The sequence below is a fragment of the Atta colombica genome, unplaced genomic scaffold (assembly GCF_001594045.1).
Source record: "Atta colombica isolate Treedump-2 unplaced genomic scaffold, Acol1.0 scaffold149, whole genome shotgun sequence".
In the NCBI taxonomy this organism is placed as follows: domain Eukaryota; kingdom Metazoa; phylum Arthropoda; class Insecta; order Hymenoptera; family Formicidae; genus Atta; species Atta colombica.
The window spans coordinates 181,744-196,560 of NW_017259238.1; the positions used below are offsets into that span (position 1 = coordinate 181,744).

General features: G+C 31.1%; 3 protein-coding genes across 6 annotated transcripts in view; 2 read left to right on the forward strand and 1 right to left on the reverse strand.

Moving 5' to 3' along the window:
• Positions 1 to 1,035, forward strand: part of LOC108685234 (E3 ubiquitin-protein ligase LRSAM1-like) — a 7,427-nt gene extending 6,392 nt beyond the window's left edge. For all 4 annotated transcript variants that reach the window (XM_018189921.1, XM_018189922.1, XM_018189923.1 and 1 more), the window contains 3 exons: positions 56 to 250; positions 434 to 628; positions 719 to 1,035. In XM_018189921.1, the coding sequence (XP_018045410.1) occupies positions 56 to 250; positions 434 to 628; positions 719 to 844 (516 nt within the window). In that variant the 3' untranslated portion in view covers positions 845 to 1,035. The remainder of the gene's footprint in view (positions 1 to 55; positions 251 to 433; positions 629 to 718) is intronic.
• A 1,541-nt stretch (positions 1,036 to 2,576) lies between these two features.
• LOC108685243 (DNA polymerase epsilon subunit 3) lies at positions 2,577 to 6,593 on the reverse strand. The gene is made up of 2 exons (XM_018189934.1): positions 6,332 to 6,593; positions 2,577 to 2,972 (listed from the first exon to the last, which is right to left on the reverse strand). Exon 2 carries the CDS (start codon positions 2,970 to 2,972, stop codon positions 2,577 to 2,579), a length of 396 nt encoding a protein of 131 aa, XP_018045423.1. The 5' UTR covers positions 6,332 to 6,593.
• A 226-nt stretch (positions 6,594 to 6,819) lies between these two features.
• Positions 6,820 to 14,817, forward strand: part of LOC108685246 — a 12,818-nt gene continuing 4,820 nt past the window's right edge. Inside the window, 8 exon segments of the mRNA XM_018189938.1 lie at positions 6,820 to 7,082; positions 7,890 to 7,957; positions 8,134 to 8,218; positions 8,516 to 8,533; positions 8,615 to 8,822; positions 9,058 to 9,306; positions 9,478 to 9,720; positions 9,832 to 9,946. Of these exon segments, the coding sequence (XP_018045427.1) occupies positions 7,033 to 7,082; positions 7,890 to 7,957; positions 8,134 to 8,218; positions 8,516 to 8,533; positions 8,615 to 8,822; positions 9,058 to 9,306; positions 9,478 to 9,720; positions 9,832 to 9,946 (1,036 nt within the window). The 5' untranslated portion in view covers positions 6,820 to 7,032.

Genomic DNA, 14,817 nt, shown 5'->3' on the forward strand with positions numbered 1-14,817 from the left:
AAACAAAGATGTTGAAACAAAAGAAAACAATAAAATTATTAAAAATTATTGATAGAACGTGAGACGTGACAGTTTGTTTTGGCTGATGCAATATCAATCTTTGATGGAAGCTCGGCCACAAGGATTATTGGAAATGTTGGAACCTATGCTGGTTCGACATGTGGCGATAGCAGGAGCTTTGCACTGCCTTCCATTCTTAGCCACTTTACCATCTTTGTTACCAGACATTAGTAACGAACAATTAAAGAATGCAAGTATCAAATTTTTAAAACTTCGTTTTAAAATATTATAAATTGGAATATTTTTGTAGTGTTAAATAAATTTGTGATTTGTAAATAAATTTGTGACTTATATAATCAGATTTTATTTGTAATGAATAAACTTTTAATTATTTAAAACACACCTATTATTTTGTATCATTTTTGTTTTGCAGATTGGCATAAATTCCGAGAATGATCGCGCTGCCATAATGCTGGCAGTTGAGAATTATCTATCAGAAGTTAAACTAAGTGATTCCAGATCGTCTGTAACAGCTTCTGCGCCTCTCGAAGAGGCATCGACCAGCGATCAAGACGATTCTATTCAGAATGTCAACATAATCGAATGCGTAATTTGCTTCGACTTGCAAGTAAATGTTTTTATACATATAAAATTTCAATGCTCGATATCGACGAATTTATTTCGTTATTATTATATCAATTGTCTTTCTTTTTTGCAGTGCGAAGTGATTTTTTTACCTTGTGGACACTTCTGCTGTTGCTCTATTTGTGCAGAAAAAATTTCTGCAGAATGTCCAATGTGCAGAAGTTTAATAGAACGTAAAGTTCGAGTTGTGCAGCCTTAAATTTATAAAACTCGATTTTATTCAGCTTAAACGCGAATAATATCTTGATGCTTCTTAAGAGTATCAAAATACGCTATTCTTCCTGATCTGTGATTATGTACGTCAACAAACTGTTTCCATAGTAGTGGAAAGTATAACCACGCACAAAAGTTATATTTACCACTAATATAAAGCTCATAAATATCGGTATATAGAGAATATACTATTATACACCTTTGTGTGTGTGTGTGTGTGTGTGTGTGTGTGTACGTACATCCATTTCAAAATAATGAGAGGTGATTTTTAACAAAAATATTTAAAACAAAAGTTATAATTGATTTTATTATTATTTGTCTCCTTCAGGTCACATAACTTTTATTTAAAGCATTTTTAATAAAAATCATTTCTCATTTTAAAATAAATGTGTGAGTGATCTCAAACACCCTGTATATTGTGACTCGCAAATTGTTCAAATGATCAATTTCATAAGCAACTAGTTTTTTACACACAAAATATAAAATGTTTCCATTAGAAATTCTTTAATCAATTTGATATAACAAAATTGAAACAACCTTTTACACGAGTACTATCTATACTTTATAGATCTTGTTATATGCACTTCGATTGATAATTTAAATAATAAATCAGATAATCGTTTGCATCATTCTTTTTTTTTTTAGTCAGAAAATATCAAAAGAAAAAAGACAAATACTTATTATCAATCTAATACATTAAAAGACACAATTTAAGAAATATAGAAAATATTTATTGCGCAAATTTCTATGTTTTATCATTATGTCATGTCGTAAACATTATATTATACATTATATGTTTTACACTGATTTTACAGAAATCATGTGTACACATTGGAATGTAGAAGAACACAAATTTACACGTTAAAATTATTTTAATCATACATAATTTGATATATACTTATATAATATAATATAAAATATGCTAGACAATTGGCTTTAGATAGATTTCAGTATTAATTGAAGATACCACCAAAGCAAAATTAAAAAGAAATGTGAAATGTTCAAAGGAAGCATAGAAAAAAATGGACATATTTTATATCCTTATTACCTATGCAAAATATAATTATTCTATTGTAATTAAATTAATCACGTACATATCTTCATAAATTATAGAATATATTAGAATATACAAGCACACCTGAGAGAAAGACAAAAATATAAAATTTGTTGGTAATTAAGTCGAGAAGTTAGTGCGAGAAAATCAGTGCATTTATAAAAAATAATTTTTACAATGAAATTTTGATAAACAATCGATTCTAAGATTCAATACAATTCGAGTGTTACTTTCTATCTAACGTTAGCATTATTTGATCATGAAAAAGAGAGATTTTTCTTCTGTAAAATAATATAATAATAAAATTCTCATTTATGCAAATCGATCTTCTCATCATCGCAAACTTTTAAATAATTATTATTTTATAATAATTTTCTTTTGTGCAAAAACAGCATATTGTTTATAACATTATAATATTTTAACATTATTAAATAATGAATATTATTAAAAAATGTTTTATGTGTAATCTGCTGTTATTACATGAACGTAATTAAAATAAATATTAAACTTTCATTTAACTAGCTTCAGAGTTCATTTTTTATCAGAGTTTTATCAGAGTTTTTATTATTCACACTTGAGCGTTTAATTTATATTATAAATATCTTAAATTATTACTATAGATAATTTTTTAAGAATAATACATATATGTGATGAATTCACTTTTTTAGAAAATTTCAATAATTTCTCTTCCCGCTTCTTCATCTTCACCATTTACATCATCATCATCTTTCTTTTGTTGTTTTTTCTTCGACGTCGCGTCTTTCTTTTCTTTCTGAATCTTTTTAAAGTTTTCAAGAGATTCCTGCAATGGCTCAACAAACTGATCAAACTCGACATCTATCATCGCTTGTATCACGTCTGGGCCACTGACAGTCTTGCGGTTACTCTTCTTGGCTACTATATTGGCAGCCGATGTGAGATACAATATGAAAATGGATGCGGCCTTCGCCACCGCTGTTCTGGCATCTTTTCCAACTGTCACTCCATCTGGTAAAGCTTCTTTGATGATTCTGGTCACAACCGCATTGGGCAGATTCAGATCTTCTAATCGCTCGGCCATCTAATTATATTTTTTCAATTCTTATAAATAAAGAATAATATAAAATATCGTAATCTTACAATTATAATACTCATGATATAAATTGTCAAAATAGAATTAATATGTATACAGGATGTATCTAAAATAACGCTCATTATAATCATATAGTTTTCCTAGTAAAAGTTTTCCTAATAAAAAAACTGAGTTGAAAAGTTCTCTACCATTTTGTAATTTTCGCAATATTTTTTTTAGTCACCCAATGAGCAAAATGTCTAAAATTGACGTATAAGAAAACTTTAAGATATCTTTAAGAGTTCTTTAAGAAACATCTTCAAGATATTTTACAAAGATATCTTAAAATTGTCCTATATATCGATTTTATCCGTTTATTCGGCAAACTTTTGAAATTAATCTCATTAACTATTTTGTAAATTGCAAATGGTAGAGCACTTTTTAGTTTTTTATTAGGAATTGCACTATATAATTATAGTAAGTGTTATTTCAGATACAGTATTTATAATATATAAAGATATAATATCCCTTATTTTAAAAGACACTCAAAAATGTTACCTTCAAGTTATTATCATGAATGAGTTAAATAAAAATTACTCTATCAATCATCGAAAGCAAACTAATTTAATTTCACAATTTATCTGCCAAATAAGGTTTTTATAGAAATCATATCTTTCACAAATATATATTTGAGACAATAAAATATAAATATCATTAAGAACCGACATTGGATATTTGTGTTAATTTATTCATATGACAATAATAAAAATATATATATGTTTTGACCTACGATTCGAATTCTCTTTAATATATAATAATTTCTCCTTTAAATTTGATGATGATGATACAATAATTACTGCAATCAAAACCTCAATTTATGTATAATACAAAATAAACTTAGTCAATCTAAACTATTGGTCTGCATCGATAAATTAAGTGAAATTCGTAGCCAATTTTTGCATCAAAAGTAATGATATGATCCTTGTTATTATGAAGCACATCTTATATTTTTATATAAGTTACAATTGCCGAGTTTACAAAATAACTAATAATATTATATTAATAATTAAATGAACAAAAGAAAAATAAAAAAAGAACTTACATGAAGCTCTGTTAAATCCATTTCTGACATACTGCCAGTTCGCACAGTATAGATCAAATGAAAATGTAATGTCTATTGACAGAGTCAAAGACAGTAGAGAAAAGGAAGTCATAAAGATGATCAGTACAGATAATATTGATCAATAATATTAAATTAGTAATACTAACAATAGGTGCGCATCAATATTTTTAGTATTTATACGATCAGTATTATTGACAATATATTTCATTTTAGGAAATAAGAAATAAACGATCAAAATTAGATCTTTAATGCTTAAATAATTTAATAATGAATTTGTATATATAATACTATATATGTACATATATATGCATATAGTATATATCATATTTGTAGTCTATATTATATAGTATATCATATATATCATATTTTAGTATATATCATATTTTAATTGTGCGCCAAAAATAGGAAAAAAATATGACCTTGGCCGGGAGTCATTAAAGATCTGGATTCGACTCTCGGTCGAAGTCATATTTTTTTACAATAAATAAATTTATTTACAGATTTCCAGCATAAGATCTCTTTAATAGATGTTTAAGCATTAAAATTTAATTGTGACATTATTTCAATAGTTAACTGCGTTTTTAAATCTTAGTTTTGGCACATAGTTCAAATGACAGTTACAAATATGGTATATTATTAGAATACTAATATGGTATTATTAAAATATTAATTCTGTGTGTAAATCCTAAGTTCCAATGATTACAAATATAGATATGCAAGTATATATAATATATAGTATGTATAAATTCACATTGAATTATTTAAACATTAAAGATCCAGCTGACCATTGTGGGTTTTTATTTCCTATTTCCTATTGATTGAATTTTCACATGTACTTACGGTCCAATAAGATTCTTATCGTTTATTTCAGTAGTTTAGTTTTACATATATTATCTATTGTATACTGTGACATGGATCCTAATAAAGCAATTCTGATGAGAACAAAAATTCACTATCAGTATCTCTACATCATCATCATCAATCCATCAATATTAACCACACAAAATCAATAAAATAATAACGGCTGCGTTCAGCAGAAAAAGCAGCTTTACAATTGTTGTAAAATCCCTATGATTGGTTTATACATTTTTTCAGTGAGGAAAGGGCAAGATCATATTCAAAAATTTTACAACAATAATGCAAAGCTGCTTTTTCTGCTGAACACAGCTATTGTCAATATTTGTTAATATTGACAGTATTTTTGACCATATAGAATTTAATACATAAATTAGAATATAATGGGTCTATGATATTTAAGATGGTATTTAAGGTAGCACCTGACTGGACACGAGCCACTCACAACAGTTAACTAGAAAGCCTAGACAATTGGCCCTTGTGACTAGTGATGTCCAATCGAGAGCTTATTATCCACAAATCATAGATCAAAAACTGTGATCAAAGACTTGCTATAAATGCTTTGAAGTGTTTGATGGACCAATTAGAAGAATTTTATTAATTAATCAACTAAAAAAATGCTTTAAAGCATTTGTAATATCGTATTGACCATATCCAAAACATATACATTTTTATTGTCATAAATAAATTAACTTAAACATAAATGTTCAGTATAAGTTCTTAATAATTAATAATGGCACTTATAATTTATTGAATTATTTAATTTGAGACTATAATTGTCTCATATTGCTTAATATTTTTGAACTATTTTTTATAAATAAAAAGAATCTTGTACTTAGAACATCTAGAATCAAGACAATTTGATAATCAAAGATTTGAAAAATATAAATTGTTTTATGAATTAGGTCATTTTTGAATTAGGTCATTTTTAATGAATTGTTCAGGATTTGTTATAATTTTGTATAATAGATTATTAAATCATTCAAATAGAATTCAAAATACAATTCAAAAAGAATTTTTTAAGGATTGATACAAAACTGACATGTACCATTATTGATATAATTTAAATAAGAATTTCTGAGTATTTCTTTTGTCAATATTATTTGATTGATTAATCAATAATTTTTTGTTAAATTGAAAAATTGTTTTTTCTCAATTGTCTTTTCTGAAAAATTTAATTTTTTGAGTCGTGTCATCTTTTAAAGTAAGAATATGTATATAAAGTATATAAAGTATATAAAGTATAAATCTTTTATAAATAAGAGTAACATTTAACAATTTTTTAGATTATCTTTAGTAAACAGTTTGTTGAAGCGTATAAACAAAAATCAAATTCTAAAAAAATGTAAGTGAAAATAGCAGAAACAACAAGGAAAACTTCTGTTATTACCTCAATTTGTAAACGTGAGAGAATTTATCTATTAGTCCACGATTTGAGGTTAGGTCTTTCCCGCCAACGACTTCGCGACAATTACAGTTGTAGAAATAAACTTTGTCACAATGAGAATCAACAATGAAGACTTCGTAAAATCAAGCGAAGATCTGCGAATTGGCAAATCACGAAAATTACATTTTCACCGAAACTACACGTTCGAAATTCAAACAAAAAATTAACACCAAATACTGGAACTAAAGATTAAAAGACACTCATCCGTGATTCACGGATGAGTGTAGCAAAACAAATCCGTCGAATATATATCGGTAATCGGAATCGTATTCGTAACTAATTGATGAAGAACGAATGAGAACCAATCATGTTTGACAAGCTGTTACACACGACGCATTACGCAGGCGAGGCGAAGTAGGTTATGTTAGGTTAGGTTAGGTTAGGTTAGGTTAGGTCAAGTCGCCTCGTCGATAATCGCTTGTGCGCTTCTCGCAATCTCGAGAACGGTCGGTGCTGATACTGCTGATGAACGACAAGTGTAAAGATTAGTCTCAGCACTCTCAGCGTCTGTATGCGGACACAGTGCTTTGACGAGAGGCGAGCAGCTTTTAGGATTTGGACGCAATTCCAGGCATTGAACTGACATAACTTTGTTGTCGTTGTGCTCGACCGCAGAGGAAAACGAAGACACCATTCGGAGGAAAATGTCAAAGATCGAGGAGGCAAACGAGCACATACGTCAGGCTGAAAAAGCGTAAGCATTACTCTCGCCCTCAAGATTCTTTTGATGCTTACGAATCGCTCAGATATTATTGGAGTATTTAGAATGTTCCTCGTTAGATTTTGTATTGTTAGACATGGTATGTCGATCTAGTATTAAAGGTTAACAAAATGAGCTTATATGAGCTTATGACAAACTTCAATAATCTCTTTTAAAGGCTTGTAAGTATAAGTTTTCTAAAATTATATACTAATGCTTAAAAGTGATATTTGTCCCTCTTAATTTTTATAGTATCTTTTTTTATGTTTAAATAAATTATGTTTAAGTAAATTCTGTTCCAATTTTATTATAGTCTTTGTACATATCATTTTCTTGTTTAAAAAGTGATACAATTCAAAAAACATGATTTCAAATTATTACCAAGTACGAGTTAAGTAAATATAACTCTATCAATCATCAAAAGTAAACTAAGATTCATAAAAAATCGTCATAATTATCAAAATTGTCATAATTAAAAAAGGATGATTTTTAAAAAATTGTGAAACACGAAAATGATTGAGTAGCCAATGATTTTCTGATAAATGGAAAAATAGGTTTTTTTCTTTTATAGAAAACTTAATTTTTTAAGTTGTGCTATTTTTGTAGTAAGGAAGCAATATATAGAATGTAAAATTTTGAGCTATATCAAACATCGTTACATTTAGAAGATTAAAAAGAGGAGACTGAAATTTATTCTACTTTGTTTACTTAATTAAGAAAGAAGGAATGGACAAGTACTTCAGAGCAAAAATATATATTATTTGTAGGTTTTTATGTGGAACAAATCTTTATTTCTTTCAGCTTGAAACCTACATTCTTGAAATGGCGACCTGATTATGAGGTAGCAGCTGATGAATATTCACATGCTGGTAAGAAAAATATATTTTATCAGATTATGATAATAAAATATTTAGACAAAGTGTAAAAATAAAAATCAAATATTTTATCGGTGTTCAAAAATTCTGCAATATATAATAAATTAAGAAATTAATCAAGACTTTTGCAGACAGTTGAATAATTTAACTATACTTTTATAATTCTTTAGCAACCTGCTTCCGAGTAGCCAAATCATATGCACAGTGTAAAGATTGTTTAGTGAAGGCAGCCGACTGTTACAAACAAACTAAAGCGTATCCTTTGATATAATAATAATAAAAATATAAATAAATATAATAATAAAAAAAAAACAATTTCTGATTTTTCAATTTTAAGTGTTGCATAAAATATATCTTTTTATTAAACTCGTCCAAAAATTTATTTATTGTATTCTTTATCATTATTTTAATACTCAATTATTATACATTTTCATAAAGATATCCAAAAGACAAACTTTGTATTATAGGAACTTAACTTTTTCTTAAAGTTTCTGCTAAAATTTCACACATCCTCGTATATTTTCTTTAATTCTGCAATTATTGTTCCAATAGATGGTTCCATGCAGCAAGGTATATATCACAGATATATACAATTTAGATTTTATTATATAATTATCATATTATGATATTATAAGAATACAATGTTTTCAGGTGCATCGAGCAGGCTCTGCTTGTCTGCAAGGAAATGGGAAATTTGTCAGAAGTATCAAAACTAGCTCACAGTGCTTGTGGCCTTTTCCAGCAGCATGGATCTCCTGAATCAGGTGTTACTGCTCTCGACAAGGCAGCCAAGATGTTGGAAGCTACACAGCCTCAGCAGGCTCTGGAGCTATTTAGACGCGCGGTTGACATAATCTCGGTAAAAAAATCTTGTCACTTTATGAATAAAATTAACAAAATTATAGAAATATCAAAATATTATATGAAAAAGAAGAAGAAAGATTATATGATTTGAATTATACAGATCTATAACTTAAAAAGATTTTAGAAAATGTTATATATAAGAATTTTGAAAATTTATTAAAAATTAAATATTAAAAATAATTGTATAAAAATCTATAGTAAGAATGCTTGAAAGAAAATATTGTTTGTAGGGCGAGGACAATCCGCGACATGCAGCGGAATACATGAGCAAAGTTGCGAGACTATTAGTGAAGCTACAGATGTATGACGAGGCAGCAGATGCGATACGTCGCGAGATTGGCATGTATCAGGATGTCAAGCTTTGGCAGTCGCTTGGAAGGCTTACTGTGGCGTTGGTATTAGTGCAATTGGCACGAGGTGATCAGGTTGCAGCCGAAAAGGCCTTCAAAGAATGGGGTAACTTCTGTGAGGCCCCTGAAGTACGTGAAAGATATATAATTTTCTTAAAAATTAAAAGAAATTTAAAATTAAAATTCTCTCAATATATTGTTCAACGAATGTTTCTTGGTAATTGGAAAGTTGACGATTCATTAGTACCAAGATGGAAAAATTTGTCAATTATGTCAATACGCAATTTATTGGTTTTTCAGGTGCAAACATTGGAGATGTTGCTACAAGCATATGATAATGAAGATGCGGATGCAGCTCGGGCAGCTCTTAACAGTCCTTTTATCAAACACATGGATGTGGAGTATGCCAAGTTAGCGCGAGGTTTACCTTTACCACAACAGGAATACGCTATTCCACCTGCTGGAGTAAGAGCTAACGCCGCGGAATCCTATGTTTCTCCTAACGCGTCCAAGGTTGGCGGACAGGCTACCATTGAAGCTGAAGTTAACCATGTGAATTTCATTATTATATTTTATCATTATCCACTATTTTATCATTATATATTTGATTATTTCGTTAGGCATACAATGACAGTGATTTGTTGATTTTCTTAGGCAAAGAATGAAGTCAATGAATCTAGTCAATCAATCGAGAAGAAACCAGAAGTTGCATCACCACCAAAATCTACACAAAAGCAGGAGGAAGAGGACGATTATGAGGGAGGCCTGTGTTAATCGTCTTTACAAAAAATTCCTGTTGCTTATAAACTTTTAATTATGTAACGCTTGCATGTATATTGAGCGTTTCATCGCATCGAAACACATTGTTCGCTTCAAAAGAATTTGTCTTTCAGCTTAACTTTTAACAGAAATTTAACTGTCAGAATTATTAGAAGGCAATGCAAAAATATGGAAAGGGATAACGATCTATATCTTTTTTTATATTTTAAATTTTCATTCACACAAACATGTCACTTCAATTCATTTATTAGTAACTATTTTCTTTACATAATTCTTACAAACGTTTCTTTCCAAGATGTAAAATTTAATTTATTTTATATTAGATTAAACTTTTTATATTTTTTTAATTTTAAAAACCTAAAAATGTTATATATGGAGAAAATATATTTTTGTCGAAAAGACTTAGTGTGCTACCAGAAATGGAAAAAATTTAATTATTTTCTTTGATTGTGACAATATATAAAAATATTTCACAAGATCCATCTTTCATAAATTACTGAAGTAGCACACAGCGTCTATAAAGCGTTAAGAAGGCATGAAAAAAGTGCAAATAGTCGCTTTTTTAATACTATGCAGACATTGGTGTGTTAGTTGGATAGAAATATTTTTTCTTTTTCACAATCATCACAATCGAAGGAAATAAACATTTCAAAAACTTAGTTTTTTGATGGGACATTCTGTATATAGCGTTACCGTGAACGTAAGTAAGAGACATCTATGATTTACTTTTACATATATACGCATGTATATATATTTCTTTAGCAAATCTTTAACATTTCCATATTTTTAATTAATAATTAGCTAACGTTGTATATATTTTAATTGAAAAACGAGACATTCCTCAATGAAAGCAGAAATATTTAGTTTTCCAGCACTGTCCTAGCAAAATCGTTATACCTAAACTGTTATGATTGTGAGAGTTTAAGAGAAAAAAAAAACATGAATATTATATCCCGAAATGTTGCTGTTTTATTTGCAACCTGTCTACAAAATGTACCTATAATCCTTAATAAAAAAAACTTCAAAGTTTCTGCGAAAATCGATTCTGTTACATGGAATGTTTAAATAGGTTATGTTTAGTCATACATATGTCTGTTCTACTTACTGCACATTCTGCTCTTCATTTTATAGATATGAGATTTAAATTTAATGAGACCGAAAAAGAGAGAGATGTGGAAGGGAGAAAAATGGACAAACAATTAAAAAAAGGCGCAATTAAAAAAGATTCATAGTTGCGAGGAATACTCACTGGGAAACTCGAATTACTGCAATGGTAAGCGGATTTACGCGGATTACGGGAATTGCCTCGAGACGAATTTCTTCGTTTTTTTCATAAAGTTCACAAACTCACAGAAGATCGAATCGCACCGAATCACACTCCGATACAAGTATTGAATTTGACTCGCACAACTTTGAACATGAATTTGAAACCAAGTGAAAAAGGCGCGCGCGACCATAAACTATAGGGAAGCTATGTTCGGAAACATCGGCCATCTTCCATCGAAAGTTTAAATCAGATCAGAATGGTTCTATCTCAATGGACAATCATAAAGCTGCGTTTTCATGCTGACGCTCGATTCGAGTATCAAATAAGTCACGTGAAAATTGACGAATAGCATATAATTTTGATCATGTGATCTATATACCGCTAAAAATGAATGTCGAGCATCAGCATGAAAATGCAGTCTAAAGCTAGAAACACAATAAAAAGCACAGGCAATGGAAACAAGGAATAAGAGATTTCAACTTATCAGAAACAGAAATGAATAATAGAATGGACGCTTTCTGATAAGTTGAAATCTTTTATTCCCTATTCCTATTGCCTGTGCTTTTCATTGTGTTGCCAGCAATGGCACACCAGCGCGATGTTAGTTGCGCGCGATACGCGATATCCAATGATATATACCTTTAGAATGAGAATTCGGTAAAGCTATATACTCATTGGATATCGCATGTCGCGCTGATGTGTCAGAGGCATAAAACGGTTGCAAAACTGTTGTGTTCTGCTGAACGTAACTGATCACCGAGGCCGGTATTCATAAAGCCAGAATCAGATACATTGAAGATTGTGATTGAAAATTAAAAAATTCGTGTGCGTTCAGCAGAAGAAGCAGCTTTACAAGTGCAGTTGTAAAATTCTTTAATATGATTGGTCTTGCTCTTAGTTTCTCACTGAATCTAAATGTATAAATCATTGAAACCATCATCATTTAACCAATCAAAACAATTGGAGCTAAAAATATCCTCATTGTCAAATTTTAATATTTAATTTTTAATCTTAGGCCGGAGTCCCTGAAGTATATTTAGGGCTGCCGCATACAAAATTTCTATAACAATAATCTTAAAACGCGAATTTAAACCGATGAGCCAATCAGGATACTGCGTTAGATCTACGTACACTAATAGAAATGGAAATGCACATAAGTTTCAGTTAAAATTCACCTTATTATGAGGTTATGGATAAGTTTATTTTTAGTTATTTCCATTTTTTTTCATTAGGTTACGTAATCTAAAGCAGTATCCTGATTGGCTCATCAGCTTAAGTTTACGTCTTACGATTACTATTGCGGAATTTTGTGTGCGGCGTCCTTTACCGTGTATTGCGTAACTGCGTAACCAATCAAAAGCGATCTGTGTGGTTTTGCATTTTATTGATTATCGATTGGTTACGCTTTAGGACTCCACCCTCAGACTGCTTTCACATACAGCGTCACTTGCATCAATCAATCAAATTATTTCAGCTATTATGCTTTATTCTGTTGAGATGATTTGATTAGCTAACGCAAGTTACGTTTACGCAAATTACGCTACATGTGAAAGCAGCCACAGGTAGTCTCATCAATTAGCGGGTTTATAATAGCTTTTTAAGCCTTAAGAAATAAGAAATAGACAAATCATAGTCGATTATTCTTCTCGCATTCAACTGTAATTGGTCAATTTCTTATAACTTAAAGCTTAAAACACTTATTGTAAATCGGACTTAAGCTAATCGGTCGATTAAGTATCAACCGTGATTGATCAATTCTGTTGAACAGCAAATGCGATTGGTTAGTTCCAATGTAAAAATCGACCGATTAGATTTGTTGTCGTTGATGAGCTGGCTCTCAATTTTCAATACGTAATCTGATTTCGGCCTTATGCCTATGTCACATTACGCATTGGAGATTGAGGATTACGAAATAAGGATTAGAATTCAGCCAATTAGAATGAAACGGATTAAAATTAAAACTATCTGATTGGTCGAATTCTAATCCTTAATTCACAATCCTCAATGCGTAGTGACACTGGCATTATTGCCTTAAGTTTTTTGTGTGCCATGATCTTTTAACTTCAGTTTTACTTAAAATCTCATTATAAATATCTCTTAAATGATGTTCAATTTGTTACTTAAAGCCTTTTTTCTTGCTCGCAACAGTATGAACGCCGTATGTTCGTGCGGCGAATCAATATCGCGGCGTTCATCATTGTGAGCGTCGCGCGAGTTGCGCCACGACGCGCCGCGATGGGGCGCTCGCGGGGGTGAGTCAAATAAATAGCGGTGCGTTGCGCCGGAATCGGAGCAGACGTCAAACCACGTCAAACGTCACGGCATTCGGCAACGCGGTTACGATTATTACGAGTGAAATATCGCCGAAGTCGAGATCGCGGCTTCTACGACATTGACAGACTTGACTATCCGTGCATCCCGCCGTACTAAATTATATTAGACGACGGGATTGCGCGCCGCGGGTGCAACTCCCAGCGCGAATCCCAGCGAGCGCGCCGTTCCTCGGAGGGGACCTCCGGTCGCGCTCTAGAATCTCGTCCCACCGATGAGCGAGCGGCCGAGGCGCGAGCGCGCTTCCACAGAGGGTGCCGCGCGGCCGTCGCGGCGAGACAGGCCGCGGCCCAGGCTTTAAATTCAAAGACGGAGTGGATAGAGGAATGACGCTGGAGAACCCGTTCTTTGTCGTCAAGGAGTAAGTGCGTCACGGGGGAAGGAGCCAAGGAGTACATCGATTTTTCCTCCGCGCGATCGACGTGCGTCGCACAAATCGGCATGAATCTGACGAAAGAAAAAAAAAGGAAAGGATAAAGGGGATGATCATTTTCGATCGTGCACGTTAATCTCCTGCGTGTCATCGTCGTGACTTTTTTTTTCCGAGAAAGGGCTGTCAAGGGATGGGTGGGGGGTAGCGATCGTGAGTGAGCGCGCGGGAGAAGCGTAAGCGCTTGCAAACATGCCGATAACAGCGCGACCGATAAGAGGTCCAATTAACCAATATGGGATATCGATGTGATATCGCCGGATTAGATGCGAATTTATGTGATAACCAACGTTATCATTTTTGTTTCAAGAAATGTCACCTCTCGTCGCGATAGTTATCTCCGGCTGACATATTGCTTTGAGTATATATACAGGAGATAATTCTCTGACATGATAGACCAATACGTGTGATGGATTCTTTGTATAAATGTTGCACGATGTTGCGGTGATAGAATTTGTCGACATGATTCTTTCGATGAAAGAAATCGAGTGGTCGGAACGTTTTTTTTTTTTTTTTTTTCTTTTTAATGTAGACATATCTGTAATAAAAGTAGATCTTTATCTACGAAATATTTATGATTTTTTTCCCTAAAGATTAGATATAGTTCGGATGGAGATATCGCAAAATTGTTTGTGTAATAATTATTAGATATTGTAATAATTTATTGTAATCTTTGAATTTAAGCGAGAGAATTTTTGAAAAGTTTAATGCAGTTTAATTAATTAATATAACATTGCAATTAAAAATATTAAAATATATAATGGAGTAAATATTGGTGTTGTTACAGAATTGCATTAATAAATTATATAATGTAAAATATATTTGATATATA